The following is a 14793-nucleotide window of genomic DNA, read 5'->3' as shown; positions in this document are numbered from 1 at the left end:
CACTGATGAGCTCACACACTCCACACACACACACACACACACACAATGCTGCAGCAAAATGTGAAAGGAAAAAATGGAACAAGAAGCACAGGAAGGATCTGGTGTTTAAAGTAGTGAAGACGGTTCAGTTTTTCATATTAATTTTTTGAATTGTTCTTACATATTAGAGCTGTCATTTGATTTCAGATTTTAATCAAATTAATTACTGCACACATCACTTACAAATAAAATTATTGAAAATTGAATGACTTTATTCTTTAAAAAATGCATTCATTTCAATTAAAATGTGAAATTAATCAAATAATGTATACTGTGTGTGTAAGATTTAATGTATTTACTGTTACATTTACCTAATTTTCTGCATATTAAATGATACATATACATATTAACTTTATTATAGTTTTAAATATGACTAAATATGGTGACACTATCAGTATAAAAAAGTAATTCATTTACTTTGAGAATCAATAAACTGATTTCCAAGTAGCTAACTTTTTCTTATTTTTTATAACAAATTACACTCAATTAACAGATTTAATTTAGTTTTTGGCTTGTAAAAGAAAGTGTTTTTTGCTTAATACATCCCATTTCTGATCAGATGTTGACATTCAATTACAAATCACACTGTGCTCCAGTAAAGGTCACGCTGATATTGAATTATCGCCAGAAACTTTGGAACTAGTGACAGCTGGACCCAAAACTAGATCAAGCTGTAATGTGATCTGTGTGCTATTTAATTCAAAAGGAGTGATTCTTCTGAGAGCAGCAGCCGAATGAAAGAACACAACGTAAGCCACATGTTAAGTGGGAAGGTTGATGTTAGTGGGCTGTGAGAAATGAATATGGTGGATTTGAGTCTGGCTGAAAAAGACACAGGATGTTAAGAACCAGAGCAGAGTAAAACAATGTGAATTACATGAGAGAAGGGGAGGAGTTAGAGAAAAAGAGAGAGAGAGACACAGACACAGAGAGAGCTCTGGCATCATAACTCTCTTCAGTGTCAAAGGTGACTCTTACCTTCTGACGTAGGCAGCTGAAATGACTTTGAACGAACGAGAGGACAAGAAACTCTCCGTTTCAGACTCATATCATCATATGAGGAAAAACACCTGAGAATGAGAGAGAGAGAGAGAGAGAGAGACATTAATCCTAAATATATTCTACGAAAGTGTCCAAATATAGATGTGAACGTCCTGATTCCTGATTCATGAAAAGAAAGCTCAAAATACCAAATTGTGTGAAATAAAAATCATGTGCAACATAAATGATCAATTTTTAAATGGTAGTGCATGCTGTTACATTATTGTCACAAAGGGTTAACTTGAAACTTCTGTGCTATTAAATCGGATTTAAATCTATAGCTTGCTCAGAAAGATTGCTCTGCTCATCAAAAGACTCATCAATCAGTCTTAACTCCATGTATTTTCAGTTTGAGTCAACTCTTTCAAGCTGTTGTTCTGCCATAACAGTAGTTGACGTGACAGAAAACTGACTGCAGGGTCTCTAGAGAACTCCTTGCTGCAATCCTGAGAATGCATTGTGTTCTTGTATTGCGTTATGAATTCTGCACATTTGGTGTGCGTGTTATACCTCTTAGGGCTGGGGTAGTGGTTGCTCATGGGAATGACTGAACTGGTGTTGTGACCGGGCAAGCTCCTGCAGCACTGCATACAGAGCAGCAGACCCAGCATCAGACACAGCATCAGAGACAGCACCAGATAACTCTGACTGTCAGACACCTACAACACACAGTAAACAATATGAATATACATTACTGGGTGGGCCAAACATTAGATGGGTTAGGAATGAGATGAGAAATGCAGGTTTGTAGACCTCTCGCTGTAGCTGAGCAACTGTGGCAGACAGGTTCAGCATGATCCTGGTGGCATTCTCCAGCTGGCTCTGTAACATCTGTATAGACTCTGTCTGTTTCTGGTCCTAAATCAGACATACACACACACAGTTGCAAACAGTTATAAGTGTTAAAAACACAGTACATGCTACAGTTGCCCCCAAAGTTGTCAGTTTTCTTAGCCAGAAGGTGTCCAAGAACTTTTTTTTTATATTAAACAGAATGTCTTTAAAGTCTTTTTATTGTCATTTACATTTAGTCATTTAGCAGATGCTTTTATCCAAAGTGACTTACAAATACAAATAGGACAATAGAAGCAATCAAAAAGAGACAAAAGAGCGATGATATGTGTCTCAGTCTAATGCCGTTCACGTAGCATGGGTTTTTAAAAATAATAAATATAAAGAAAAGAAGCAGATAGAATAGAAAATGAATAGAGAATGCTACTGTTAAAGGGTCATTTTTTATAAATGTAAAGAAAAAAATTTGGAAGAATAGGAAAAGAATAGAGAATGAGAAAAAACAAGTAGTAGAATAGTGCAAGTGTTAGAGGGATATTTGATGGATAAACAATAGATAAAAGAAAAATAATCCAATAAATAAGTTAACAATCATATTTTGTCTTCGTTTTGATGATAAACTGTGTATCTTCATAAAATTACTTTATGACAGTTTTCTTTTCAATGTTGACACTGCTGGTCAAATGTTTGGGATGTGTAAGGTTTTGGATGTGTAAATTACACCACTAATAATTATAATAAAAAATGTTCCTTTAGCAAATTAGCTTAATTCGAATGATTTCTGAAGGATAATGTGAAAGTGACGACTGGCACAATAAATGCTGCAAATTCAGCTTTAATATTACAGGAATACATTTTACTCAAAAATACAGTTAAAAACTGGAGAAAAAATGTGTGTGTGTGTTACTGTATTTTAGAGCCTGGGTGACCAAAAGAGACCTCTTTCAAAAAAAAAAAATAATAATAAATAACTTAATAAACCCAACATAACAAATTCAAAAATATATTCAAATTTAAAAACAACATTTTATTTAATACAGTGCCTTTCACACTTTCTCAAATGTATTTAAGTGTCCAAACACGTTTTGGGGTCCACGTATGTTGCAGTTGCCAGTGCCAAAGTTTATAAAAAGGCCCAGCTCATATGACTAATGTTTTGTGTGACTGATAATAACCTGCTCTTCTGCGATTCTGGAGGTGTTCTGCAGTTTGATGATGGTCTTGTTGAAAGCCCGTTGCATCTCCTCCATCTGTTTACGATACCTGAGAGACAGAAGAATGGGTCAATCAAACAATGTGGCCCACTATGATCATGTTAGGTTTGGTAGCGTGTATCTGTGTGTTTTGACCTCTGGCTGAGCTCCTCTAGGTATCTGCTGCTGAGTGACATGTTCATTTCTAGTGCTTTAATCCTGTTATTCAATCTCATGAACACAGATTCCTTCTGGTTGGATCCGTGCACCTGATTCCCGTTGCCGTTTCCATTCCCGTGGCCCATTTCCACCGAATGCTGCTGCTCTGCGTAAAACTCTCCGGCGGTGCGGTGTGGGAGCAGAATGTCATCTACAGTCTCTTCTTGTTGAGACAGAGGAGCTTCAGAAAGCTCTGGCTGGGAGGCCACAGCGCTGTGGTGAGGATCTTCAACCCCTGTAGTCTTGCCAATATCCGAGGCCTCTGGAAGCGGGATGGGAAGTTCAGTAGGAGGTGGGATATCAGCGGGGCGAGTGTGGGTGGGCAACGGCTGAACCGTCTGCTCTTTGGTGGCGACGGGGAGCTCCAGTTTGGGAGGGTCTGTCTCTGGGCTGTGGGGTTCAGTGGTGGTGGTGGAGGAGAGCGCAGAGGAGGCAGCACTGGGAGAGAGGAGGCTGCTGGTGCTGCTCTGGAGTAAGGGTTTCTGGGATGTCCACCAGGTACTGCGGACGCTGGTCCATGGGCTCTCCCGTGGGCAGGGACTCTGGGATGTTTTGGGTGGGGGTGTCTGAGAAGCTGTGTGGGGGAAGGGTGGAGGTACGACTGGGCTCTAACAGGATAGTCTCAGGTGGGAGCTCCTGCTCGCTCACCGCAGACTCCCCACTGGAGGACTGAGGCAGAGAAGCCACCGTTTCAGTAGGGGAAATCATCTCAGCTTGAGCCTGAGAGGGCTGCTCCGTTTCTGGAAGTTTCTCAGAGGGCACAGGGGGCTCTTGTGTTGGGGTGGTGTCAGGGAGGGACTGCTGAGGGGTGGTTTGAGTGTCTGTGTCGGTGTGTGTGTCCTGTGCTTTGTGGCGCCGGTCTCTACGCTGGCGCTCTTGTGCTAACGCTGCCGAACAGTAGCAGTAGAAGCGTTCGTGCAGAGATGCCAAACAGGACAAAGTGGAGAGGTGGCCGCAGTATGTGGCGCTCTCCTGCTCCCACATCTCCTCTGTACTTTTCTCCTCCTCTTGCTCCTCCTCCAGCAGGGTCACCGTCGGCTGGGTGGCCTCTTCTTCCTCCTCGATGAGGATGACAATACGGCTCTCCTCAGGTGGAGGCTCTGAAGGAGCCTCAGGAACCTCTAAGTCCTCCTTCACTAGAGTGGGATCCAGCTCAAGAACATCCAGCCTGGAGATATGAAGACCAAGAATGTTAGTTCTCAAATCTCTCATTTCATTTTAAACCAAGGTTACACAGTGATTGTTACTTAGTTATAAGCACGACCAAACAGAATATGAACTAAACATACTCCTCTCTGAACTAAACAACAAGAGTATTTTTACCATGTTTAAATGCACTCTGCATAATACAGCAGATTGAGTCCGACCCTGAGCCTGGTTATGAGGCAGATACAGTTAATTAAAGTTTTATAAGCTTGCACTGTATTAGAAAAAGGATTCTGTGGTTAATTTGGTATGTGAGCAAACAGTTCAAACCAGTCTGTGCTGGAATACGCGGACTAGCTTGGGGATCAGTATTGAGCAAGCATTTGGGGTTTTAATATGCTGGATGAGTAGAGTGGGTGTATGAATGAGACTCACGTAGAGGGCTGTTCAGTAGGGGTGGGTTCTGGCGTGAGTGAGGTTTCTGTCGACGCCTGTGTGACGTTTTCTGTCCCAGTGGAAACATTTCCTGAGCAAGATGAGAGAAAGAACAAATTTTGACAGTGAGAAAAGGAAAAGGAGAACATGAATGAACATTGGTTTCCATACCGCCCTTCCACAACACAAAGAGGGCTATTGTTCAGAGAAAAGCAGCCAAGATTAAACACACAAACACAAATGTGCCCTTAACTAGCAACAGGTGATGATCTCAAGAGTCTTAAATTATATAATGATTGGAATGGTTTCAATTTATCCAGAACAACAAGGAAATTGAAAAAACACAGCTTTGGAATATCAGTCATTGTGCCACAATGGCATTTTCTGAATTCTTGTCACATACCGAGTCGGTCTTTGTGATGGTGAAGATTACATTATCTAGAAAAATCTGCATCAAAAATGGGAAGTTACTCTCTAATACGTGAGTTTGTAAAACTGTAAGCCATGAGTGGTGCAGAAATCATCTTAAAGATTAGGAGGACACTTCGTAAACCTTATTAGTCTGTTTCATGAATGTTAAACAGGGGACACAATTTTCACCCACCTAGTTTTCTGAAAGGCAGGTGTCATAAAAAAATTACCAACTAACAACCAAAACAATTTAAAAAACCAACAAAAATATAAAAACAATTAAACTAAAAGTATCTCACTCAAATTCAAAGAAGGCAAAAATCATAAAATTCACATTACTACTATAAACTTAAAAAACTAAAACTAAAATTATTTTCCACTCACAGTGGGAAGAATCGTTCATTCATTTTATTGGTATAAATTTGATCAGGTGATTAAATTTTGTGTTATTTTATATCTATAAACTGTAGTATGTATTTTTGTGTAAGTTTGTTATATCAGCTATCAATCACCATTTTTATCTAGAAAAAATGCAAATAGCGTGCTTTCCTTTTACAAACTTAAAAGCTTTCAGCCATCCACTTGACTGCAATCTCTCAAGGGCCACAGTAAAAATATCTTGTTAAACAGTCTTTTCTCTTTTACACTACAAATAAAACCATTGATTTTCATGATACAGAGAAGCAGCATGTTTTTAAACTTCACTTCTGCTTTTAGGAAAGCCACATGCCTGTTTGAACAGCATTTTGTAGCTGCTCTCTCTGGGCCTGCGCACACACACACACACACCCTGGGAGAGTTTAATGCTGGCAAGCACAGCCACAGAACCCATCAAAGACGTGCTTTCACTGCCAAGCCTCACAGTTCCAGCACTGTTGGCATGGTGACAGCCCTCACTAGTCACAAACAGCTGCCAAGCAAAGAGGAGCAAATAAGTGCAGTAGTTTCTTAGTCCAGACTCAGGATTGGGTGATTTTAATATCCAAGCTCGAGGCAGAGATCAGGTCCATACCTTCCATTTCAGCTCCGTCCTCTAGCTCCGGTTTGCCTCCTAGCACATTTGCTGCGATGTTGTTTACCATGTTCAGGATGGCGTCTAAAAGAATCCAGAGGAAAATACTAAAAATGTAACATTTATATGCATGGAACAGGGGTAAATGTCACACAGTGCCAACACACAGGCTGAACTGTTCTCTACAATTCACCAAACCAAATACCACGCTCTTAAAATATAATGATCATTGGATAAAAATGATGAACTTCTGAATAATTGAAGTCAATCTGCCAGTATGCTTGTTGCGTGGTATAACTAGAACAATTTAATCTTTGGTAAATGTAATTTGGTTTGTTCTTCCAATTTTGTCTTATTATCATCATTAAATTCTGTTATGTATACTGGCATTAACTGGCATTCTACTGGCAACAGAAGTACGTTGTATACAAGGACTGTTCATTATTAACCTCATAAATTCTCCATAGTTAATGTGTTGCAAATATGCAATAACAATAATAAAAAATAACCTTACATATACTGTACATTTATGTAATATTCCACGTATTGAGCTTTGGTGATGTTTAACTGCGTTAAACATTTAACTGCATTTGTTACAATATTATTTTAGTATTATTTATATATTACTATAGTATTTTAAATACTTTTGCTTTATTTTTTTTTAGGTTTTTGTCATTTTGTTATGTGCTTTTGTCATTGTATTAGTTTTTTTATATTTCTATTTAGCTACAATGTATTTTAGTTTTTGTAATTTTAAATAAAATTAAAGTACTTAAATTTAAAATCTGAAAATGAGAAATGTTGCATTGTCAACTATCTGAAATAAAAAGTTACCTAAAATGTATATTTTATTATGGCTTTATTTCATTTAATGAAATCACTTTGTAATAGTTTTGACTTTATAATGTATATTCAAAACACGTTTTAAAAGAAAACTTTGATACTCAGGCAGAGGGCACACCACTTCACAACATTTTTTGCCACTGTAGCTTTGAGCAAACTGGAATATAATCAACAGGGATTGCCGTGGGCAATGTGAATCTGTGCAATGCTCAACTAACGGGTTTCAACCCAATAATAAAGTGCCAATGCTGTTATCCACTTCTGCTCACAATTTAGCTAGTTTAACCAGTAGATTGAAATGATTACTTGTGGGCATCTACAGATAAATATTCATGATATCAAAAGCACAAGCAGAATATGGAGGAACAGCACATACTTGTAGCAGAGCCCAGCAGATTCTTCGATGTCTTGTCCTCTGACGGCAGGTAGCCAGGTGGGTAATCTGTAAAAAAGACAGCATTAGCCAAATGGACACACACAACAACTGCCAAACTGCCAGGAAACAAACAAATACAGTCTTGTGTCTAAATTAAATGATTAAATTCTGCCATATACTATTGCAAATATCTATCTATTAATACTGTACTTTTTAAGCTTTCTGTGAGCAATCATTTAGAGAGATGATCTCACCAAAGTCTTCTTCCAGATACTCGGCTCTCTCTGATGTGTACTGAGAGTCAGCTATCTCATCATACTCCTCCACCATACTGGTGCCAAACACCCTGATATACACAGAGATACACATGAGCAACACAAAAAATGAGATACTTGCAAGTATAAGAGTTAGGAAAAATGTAGAAAGAGCATAAGGATTAAAAATAGCATGGGAGGGAGTGTTATAAAAATGACAGTATGTTCCTGTATTATCGTAAGGAACAAACAGCCCCTGGAAAGATAAGAGACAGTCAGGCTTCAGAATAAGAAATTAACATAAAGCCCACTTTGATCACCAGCATAACTTATCTCTGCCTTCTACATAACAACTATAATCACTCTGCCCTTTGCCCAGGTTAGTGGGGGTCTTTAAAAACATGTTTTATAGCCCCCGTTCAATCCTAAAGGAATGAGCAGGCTCAGAGATCAGAGGGAAGTAGGAATTGGAATAAATGTTACGCTGTGGATTTGCAGACACTCACAAGGGTTAACAAATATTTTGGAATAAATTTCACTCTGCAGATTTGTACGCACTCACAAGGGTTGCCACATGATGCCTTATAATACATTTGTATCATGTGTCTTGTAAAATATCACAATGACCAGAAAGTAGCTACTTGTGATTCTCAAATTTGGATCTGTTAAGGTCAGAACTGAAAAGCTAACACAATGTTTAGTACAAGTGTGGAAAGGATTTTTATTTTTCATCTTTATATCTGGCTGTAGTGTTTTGCTTGCCTCTCACAGTATAGTACAGTACAGTACAGTAATTTCCTTACAGTGGGACAATAAGTCTCTCATAGAGTGTAGCCAGACCAGCCTCTTTATGGGCCTTCAACCAAGATTAAATCTCCTGCCAATGCAAACGGGCCTGAGAGGAGCTTGAGGCAGTATAGAGATCAACTCAATTCAAGAACTTTGCCTCTTTTATAAACTTTTACTAACTTTTATAAAACCATGTGTCCTTTCTCACAGTCAGTGAAATTTAAAGGGCAATGCAAGTACAGGATTGTAAAATCAGAAGCGACCCGTTTCTCATTACAGCATAATGCTGCTGTGCAGTATGCACTAGTTAAAGAAATACTTTTATTCTTTATCAGTCACTTTCTGAAAGGTCATGAAAACAGTTTTTATCTTTCTATATAACTCTTTTTTTTTTATATATATTTTTCTCTCAAAATGAACGAAAAAATACTTCATTTCATGACGCATACCAAACAATTCCCATCAAAACACACAACAAACCATAAAAATACTAACCGCAAGCCGTTTGAAAATCAATGCACATAATATTCAACCATTCAAAAGTTTGGGGTCATTACAACTTTTGTTGAAAGAAAGAAATACTTATATTCAGCAAAGGCACATTAAATTGATGAAAAGTGATATGTAGTGAGTGTAAGAGACTTCAAAATCATTCAAAAATAAATTTATTGTCCTCACACTTTTGGAACAGTAGTGTACTTGTAAATACTGTAAAAACAACTGATTATTAACATTTCCTCAAATATCTGTGCTATTACACACACACAGTGTTCATCAGCTAGTGGGCAATATAAATGTTGACAACAGAAGAAGACCTTTTTGCTCTAATAGACAATATAGAGCTCTTTGTGGTCATACGGAGTATGCAACACATACCTGCACTGCTCTTTGAATGCAATAACATCAAGCTTATGTGCATATGGTCATTCACATACATGTGCAAAATAGGTTTCAGTCATGTTATATACAGTATTGGAAATGTCCCTATTCTATTCAAGTAACAATAATCAAACACACCTGATCAGGCTGAGTGGACAGAAGTGTTCAGAGCCAAAGTGGGAGAGTAGCTCAACCTACACAAAAATTTTTAAAATTAAAACTTCAAATATGGTCACACTCAAACATGGTCATACAACAAAACCAATGCTTATTTTACCTTCATATAAAATGTAATAATGTCCACTTTAGCGATGTCCCAATAATGTCAAACAAAACTAAAGTGTTTCCCGTGTGAGTGTAAGAAAACATTAATATCACTGTCACTGTTTTACAGTATGTGAGCCTGCCACCCAAAGCAGCACTGACAAGATCTAAGAGAGAAGAGCGCTAACCTTTATGTATTTGATGAACATCTGATGCAGGAGGAGAAGACAGGAGAAAGCGGAAAAAAAGAAAAACAGAGAGAAAGATCAGTATAAAAGACTTGATTCATGCTGTAGCAAGTCGAGCATTTCGAACTGTTCTTGTTTGTCCTGCTTTCATGACTTGAGCAGCGGTACCAATGCAGGAGAAAGCTAGCTGAGGGCAAGGCTGTAATTAGGAGTACAGAAGGGGAAATAAAGCAGGAGAAAACAAGTAAACAAAAACACTGAAATAATAAACATCACAAAAGTCAAGCAGAGCATGACAGATCAGGTTTAGGGCAGCTCAGTAATGACAAAGCATTGTGTGACTCCTCAATTAGATCAATGGCACCTCCTGACATATGTTACAGGTAATTATATAATCATCTGAGAACTCGGAATAAATCAGAATGAGTGAAGAGAAAAATTCAGATCAAATGTAAACCGCACAGTGTACTGAACTGTTTCACCCAAAATGCACATTTATTTTGCCGTTTGTTAAAAAACGTCTTAGTAAATGTTCAAATGAATGTGTTTCTACCCAAGCACTTATCTCTTAATACACTGACATATATAAATACACCAACCTTATATGCAAATCAATAAAAGGTTATGAGTGTGTGTGTACATTACACACATATACAGTCATGAGACTCTCAGGCCTGAGGGAAGGGCACGGCTTTCCTCATATGTCTTAACTGTCCCCCTTTCTCAGCCTCTTATTCAGTCACCTTAAAAACACACTTTGTTCCTGTAATTACATGTTATTTAGATCATAGGTGACAGAACAATTGAGTGGGTGATACCTTTTAAGATGCACATCATACACACATAAAAGACCATGGACCACAAAACCAATCATAAGGGTACATTTTTTCGAAATTGAGAAATTTTATATCATTTTTATGTATATCATTTATACATCATTTAATTTTTATATATCATATATATACTTTCCATATATATATATATATATATATATCATCATCCGTATAAAACTGAATAAATAAGCTTTCCATTGATGTATGGTTTGTTAGGATAGGACAATATTTGCCCCCAACATTCCTTACCAGTATATTAAATCTTAATATTCTAAAAATTACCAGTATATTAAAGCTTAATGTGCTAATTAAGGAAAATCAGAATTCACTAAAATTATACATTTCGTTCTTCCAAACTAAAAGCATGGACGCTACCATATACTATCACAAAACTTGCTTTTCTTAGTGGGACACTGTGACAGAACATCACACTGTACTGTGTCCAGCTTTGCAACAAAGACAAACAATAATAAAAAACTCACATCTAAAAAACCCACACCCAATTAAACTTCACAAACAAATAACATAGTGAAGAACAATTCATTTTAGCAAACTGACATTTTAGCAACTGGCACCCCTTTTACCTTTACATATTTGGCATAGAGTTGCTCATCCAGAGGGAAGCTCTGTACTGTGCGTTCATCACGGGCGTGAAAGGTGCCCAGCTTGATCCACTTATTGGTCGGATACCTGAATTTGAGAAACAATTTTTAAAGAAAAGTTCAAGTTGGTGTTTATATAACACAGTCTCCTAATCAGGCACGAAGTGGTAAGATTTTAGCAACATGCAATTTGTCTGTTCACACCAAACATGAAAATGTGGAATGAAAATCAAAACCAACCACAACATATTCATTGTTTAATGTGAGACAGGATGAATTAGATTTCACTGCAATCTGTGAAATGTGCTGTGGTTGGCCAGGACAAAAACTCCTATCGCATTGTGCCTGGTTAGGAGTGGGAACACCATGTATGTCTATGTGAGTGATGTTACCTGTCACTTATAGACACAAGGAAATCTTTTGGTGTAGAGGAGAACAACTCAAAGTTCGCAATATCCAGCTGCTTCACCTGGATTGGCTCACAGAGCTCAATAACAAACCTGTATTTGTAGATTCGATAGAGACAGAGGAAAGATAGAAGAACCAAAGGGGAAAGTAATTTAACATTTAGTAACATGTGCTGATACAAAAACTACTAACACTGAAACAAAAGGCACAGGGGGAAAACAACATGCAATTTAATTAATTTATATGAATGCAAGGCTAATTTTTAGATTTTATGTGTTTTTATTTATATTTTATATGCCGTGACTCGTCACTATTTCTTTTTTAAGGTTTTGAAACCACTTGTTTTGCCTACACTTGTTCATTTCAGATTGTCTTCCAGTGCAATAATATTAATATTACATGTAATTAGTAGTGCACAATTATAGTTATAATCAAGATTATTCTCTCAAAAATCACAATTATTTATCACAATCTGAAATCTTCTTTTAGAAATCAGAATGATTGCCCTTTCACATGAGAACAAATCAAAACAATCTCAACTCATACACAGGGTTTATTTTACTTAATCTAGTTTCCCTGTTTTGTTACATTTATCATATAATTCAACACATACATTATGAAAACTATTAAAACTTTAAGAATCTTCTCTAAAATAGCCTAATGAAAGCTCCTGGAGGCTTCTTACTGATGCAAGATAATAATTGTCAAATGGGGGAGACAAAAAAAATCAGGATAAATAACCAGTGGGCCAATATCACAGACAATTATTAAGAGGATAACACACTACAGAACACCTCAATGTACTAATAGTAATATTTTTTTATATGTCAACTATTATTTACACAAATAGGAGAATAGAGAGTGTAAAAAGCATTTCTTCATTGTCTCAGCAGCTGCTGCAGTCTGTTATCTCCATTTACCTCAACAGACCCACCAAATCCAGGTGCTCAACATGTACAGAACCAACATATCCATCATCACCACAAACATGCCATAAAAACACAAAAAACAGACACAAACACACAATCATAAAAATGATTTTCCTATTTATGACCCCAGTGAAAATCCATCCATCTTTCCATCTGCCCCATATGCTGTTTTACAGTCTCTTGCACTGTACCTTGGCTTCATTGTTGGCCGAGAGGATTTTGGCCCCACATTCGACAGAAGCGTAGTTATTCTTGAAATTCTTTTGGACCTTTTTGACTGGATGAGGGCTGCCATTTGATGAAGTGTGCATAGACTGACCTGAAACCAACATAACAGGTTATATATAGATCACCAGTTAAATTTTTTTACACCTTGGATCAGGTTAGCCTAGTATGTGAGTATTAGTGTGTCATGCAAAAAGTGCAGGTTGGTATGTTTAACTGTCAATTACAGCAATAAAAACAAAAGAACGACTTATCTTCACGTATGCACATAGCACGCATGTATTCACCATCTGTAACAGATAACCCCCACGAATGGCAAAATTGTTGGATTTTAACTATCAACAGCTGCTGTCATGACCTTATGTGACAACCTTAAGGGAAAAAAAGCTATTCATTATCATTGTGTTTCTAACATCTTTACATCCTAGCCTAAAAAACCCACCCCAACAATACCACCCACCATTAGCAGACAATAATTTAGTTTTCTATATTTGATTTAACAAATTTGTTTTCGAGAACATTCTAGGTCAAGCAGCCCGGGCTATGAAAAGCACCAATCCTGACCCAAAATATTAAGGAAACTGATCAAATTACAGTTGTGTGATAATGTGATTCATAATCCTCACTTGAACCCAAATTCTTTGTATGTGAAGAGTTGCTCTTTATGAGCTCTCTAGTTTTATTGTGTACTACACCCGCTAATTAATGATCAATTAACATACTGTTAGCCTGTGGTTGTTAATTAGTTGACATTGTGATTTGAATGTGCACATAGAGATGTGAAAAACCCTGATGCACTAAAGCAAGAGTTTAATTGTTTAGCTGGCCTGGAGCATGAGCTTATAGCTTTTGTTGCAGTGTACTGAAGCAATCCATTTACAGCAGCTTACACGTGTGCATACTGGGTTACGCAACAGTCACTGTGCTCACCACTGAACCGACAAATGTGAGCAAGCAAAAATAAAACTATTATTATAAGCAAGAAGCTGCAAGCTGGGGAAACAGAAATTCATGACAGAAAGAGATAAAATAAAAGGGACAGCTCTGTGAAATCAAGCAGAAGTATGTCCTAAAGGAAGTGCGTGTGAGTGTGTGTACTGATGCAGAAGCAGCACGGGGGCAGCCTGGAATGTGATGATTCACTGATGAACACGCAGCTCTGTGAGTGTGCACGTGACCCAAAGCCATCTCTTACTTTTCTTCTCCTCTACTTCCATCACTTTCTTCTTCCACTCATCAAAAGTAGGGATGTCCTCTTTACTGTACAGGAGGGTCTGCTGCTCCCTCATGGTCCACCACCTGAAAAAAAAAAAAAACATCAAATTTTTATTACAGTGAACAAACCACAACCCAACCCTCCTTGGCCTTAAAACTGTGAAATGCCATTTTGTAAATCCCATGTTTTCTATTTCAGAAGTATTATGCTGGGTAGCTACAGCAAACGTAAAATTGATATAGGTCCAGAATCTACATAACTCTAAATGAAACATCAAATATTATATGTATAATTTATAATAATAATAGAATTATAAATTGTTTGAATCTTTTGAACTGTTAGAATCCTGGAAAAAATAAATCCATCACTGTTTCCACAAAATATTAAACAGCACTGTTTTCAATTTTGATAAGAATTTTTCTTGAGCAGCATATTAGAATGATCCTGTATCAAAGAATGCATTTCATTATTAATAAAATAAAAAATAAAGCTTTTAGTTTTTGTTGTTAGGCCTATATACAGTATATCATCTCTATATGCATATATATATATATATATATGCTATATATATATATATATATATATATATATATAATATATATATATATATATATATATATATATATATATAAATATATATAAAACACAAAATAAATGAGGCTCAAACATCTAGCCTCCTAACAAATGTGCGTGTTTATT

General features: G+C 37.0%; 1 protein-coding gene across 1 annotated transcript in view; it reads right to left on the bottom strand.

Annotated features, from left to right (window-relative positions):
* The window catches only part of suco (SUN domain containing ossification factor), a 51501-nt gene that overhangs the window by 4571 nt on the left and 32137 nt on the right, over nucleotides 1-14793 (bottom strand). Inside the window, 18 exon segments of the mRNA XM_042747064.1 lie at nucleotides 1018-1109; nucleotides 1591-1739; nucleotides 1834-1938; nucleotides 3048-3135; nucleotides 3222-3752; nucleotides 3754-4452; nucleotides 4866-4956; nucleotides 6289-6372; nucleotides 7508-7573; nucleotides 7762-7853; nucleotides 9568-9623; nucleotides 9882-9902; nucleotides 11299-11404; nucleotides 11709-11816; nucleotides 12659-12717; nucleotides 12845-12972; nucleotides 14074-14141; nucleotides 14143-14177. Of these exon segments, the coding sequence (XP_042602998.1) occupies nucleotides 1018-1109; nucleotides 1591-1739; nucleotides 1834-1938; nucleotides 3048-3135; nucleotides 3222-3752; nucleotides 3754-4452; nucleotides 4866-4956; nucleotides 6289-6372; nucleotides 7508-7573; nucleotides 7762-7853; nucleotides 9568-9623; nucleotides 9882-9902; nucleotides 11299-11404; nucleotides 11709-11816; nucleotides 12659-12717; nucleotides 12845-12972; nucleotides 14074-14141; nucleotides 14143-14177 (2578 nt within the window).

This window comes from Cyprinus carpio, chromosome B20 (genome assembly GCF_018340385.1).
Source record: "Cyprinus carpio isolate SPL01 chromosome B20, ASM1834038v1, whole genome shotgun sequence".
Classification (NCBI taxonomy): domain Eukaryota; kingdom Metazoa; phylum Chordata; class Actinopteri; order Cypriniformes; family Cyprinidae; genus Cyprinus; species Cyprinus carpio.
Note: the sequence above shows the minus strand (reverse complement) of the source record. Positions and strands in the feature narration are given on the sequence as shown.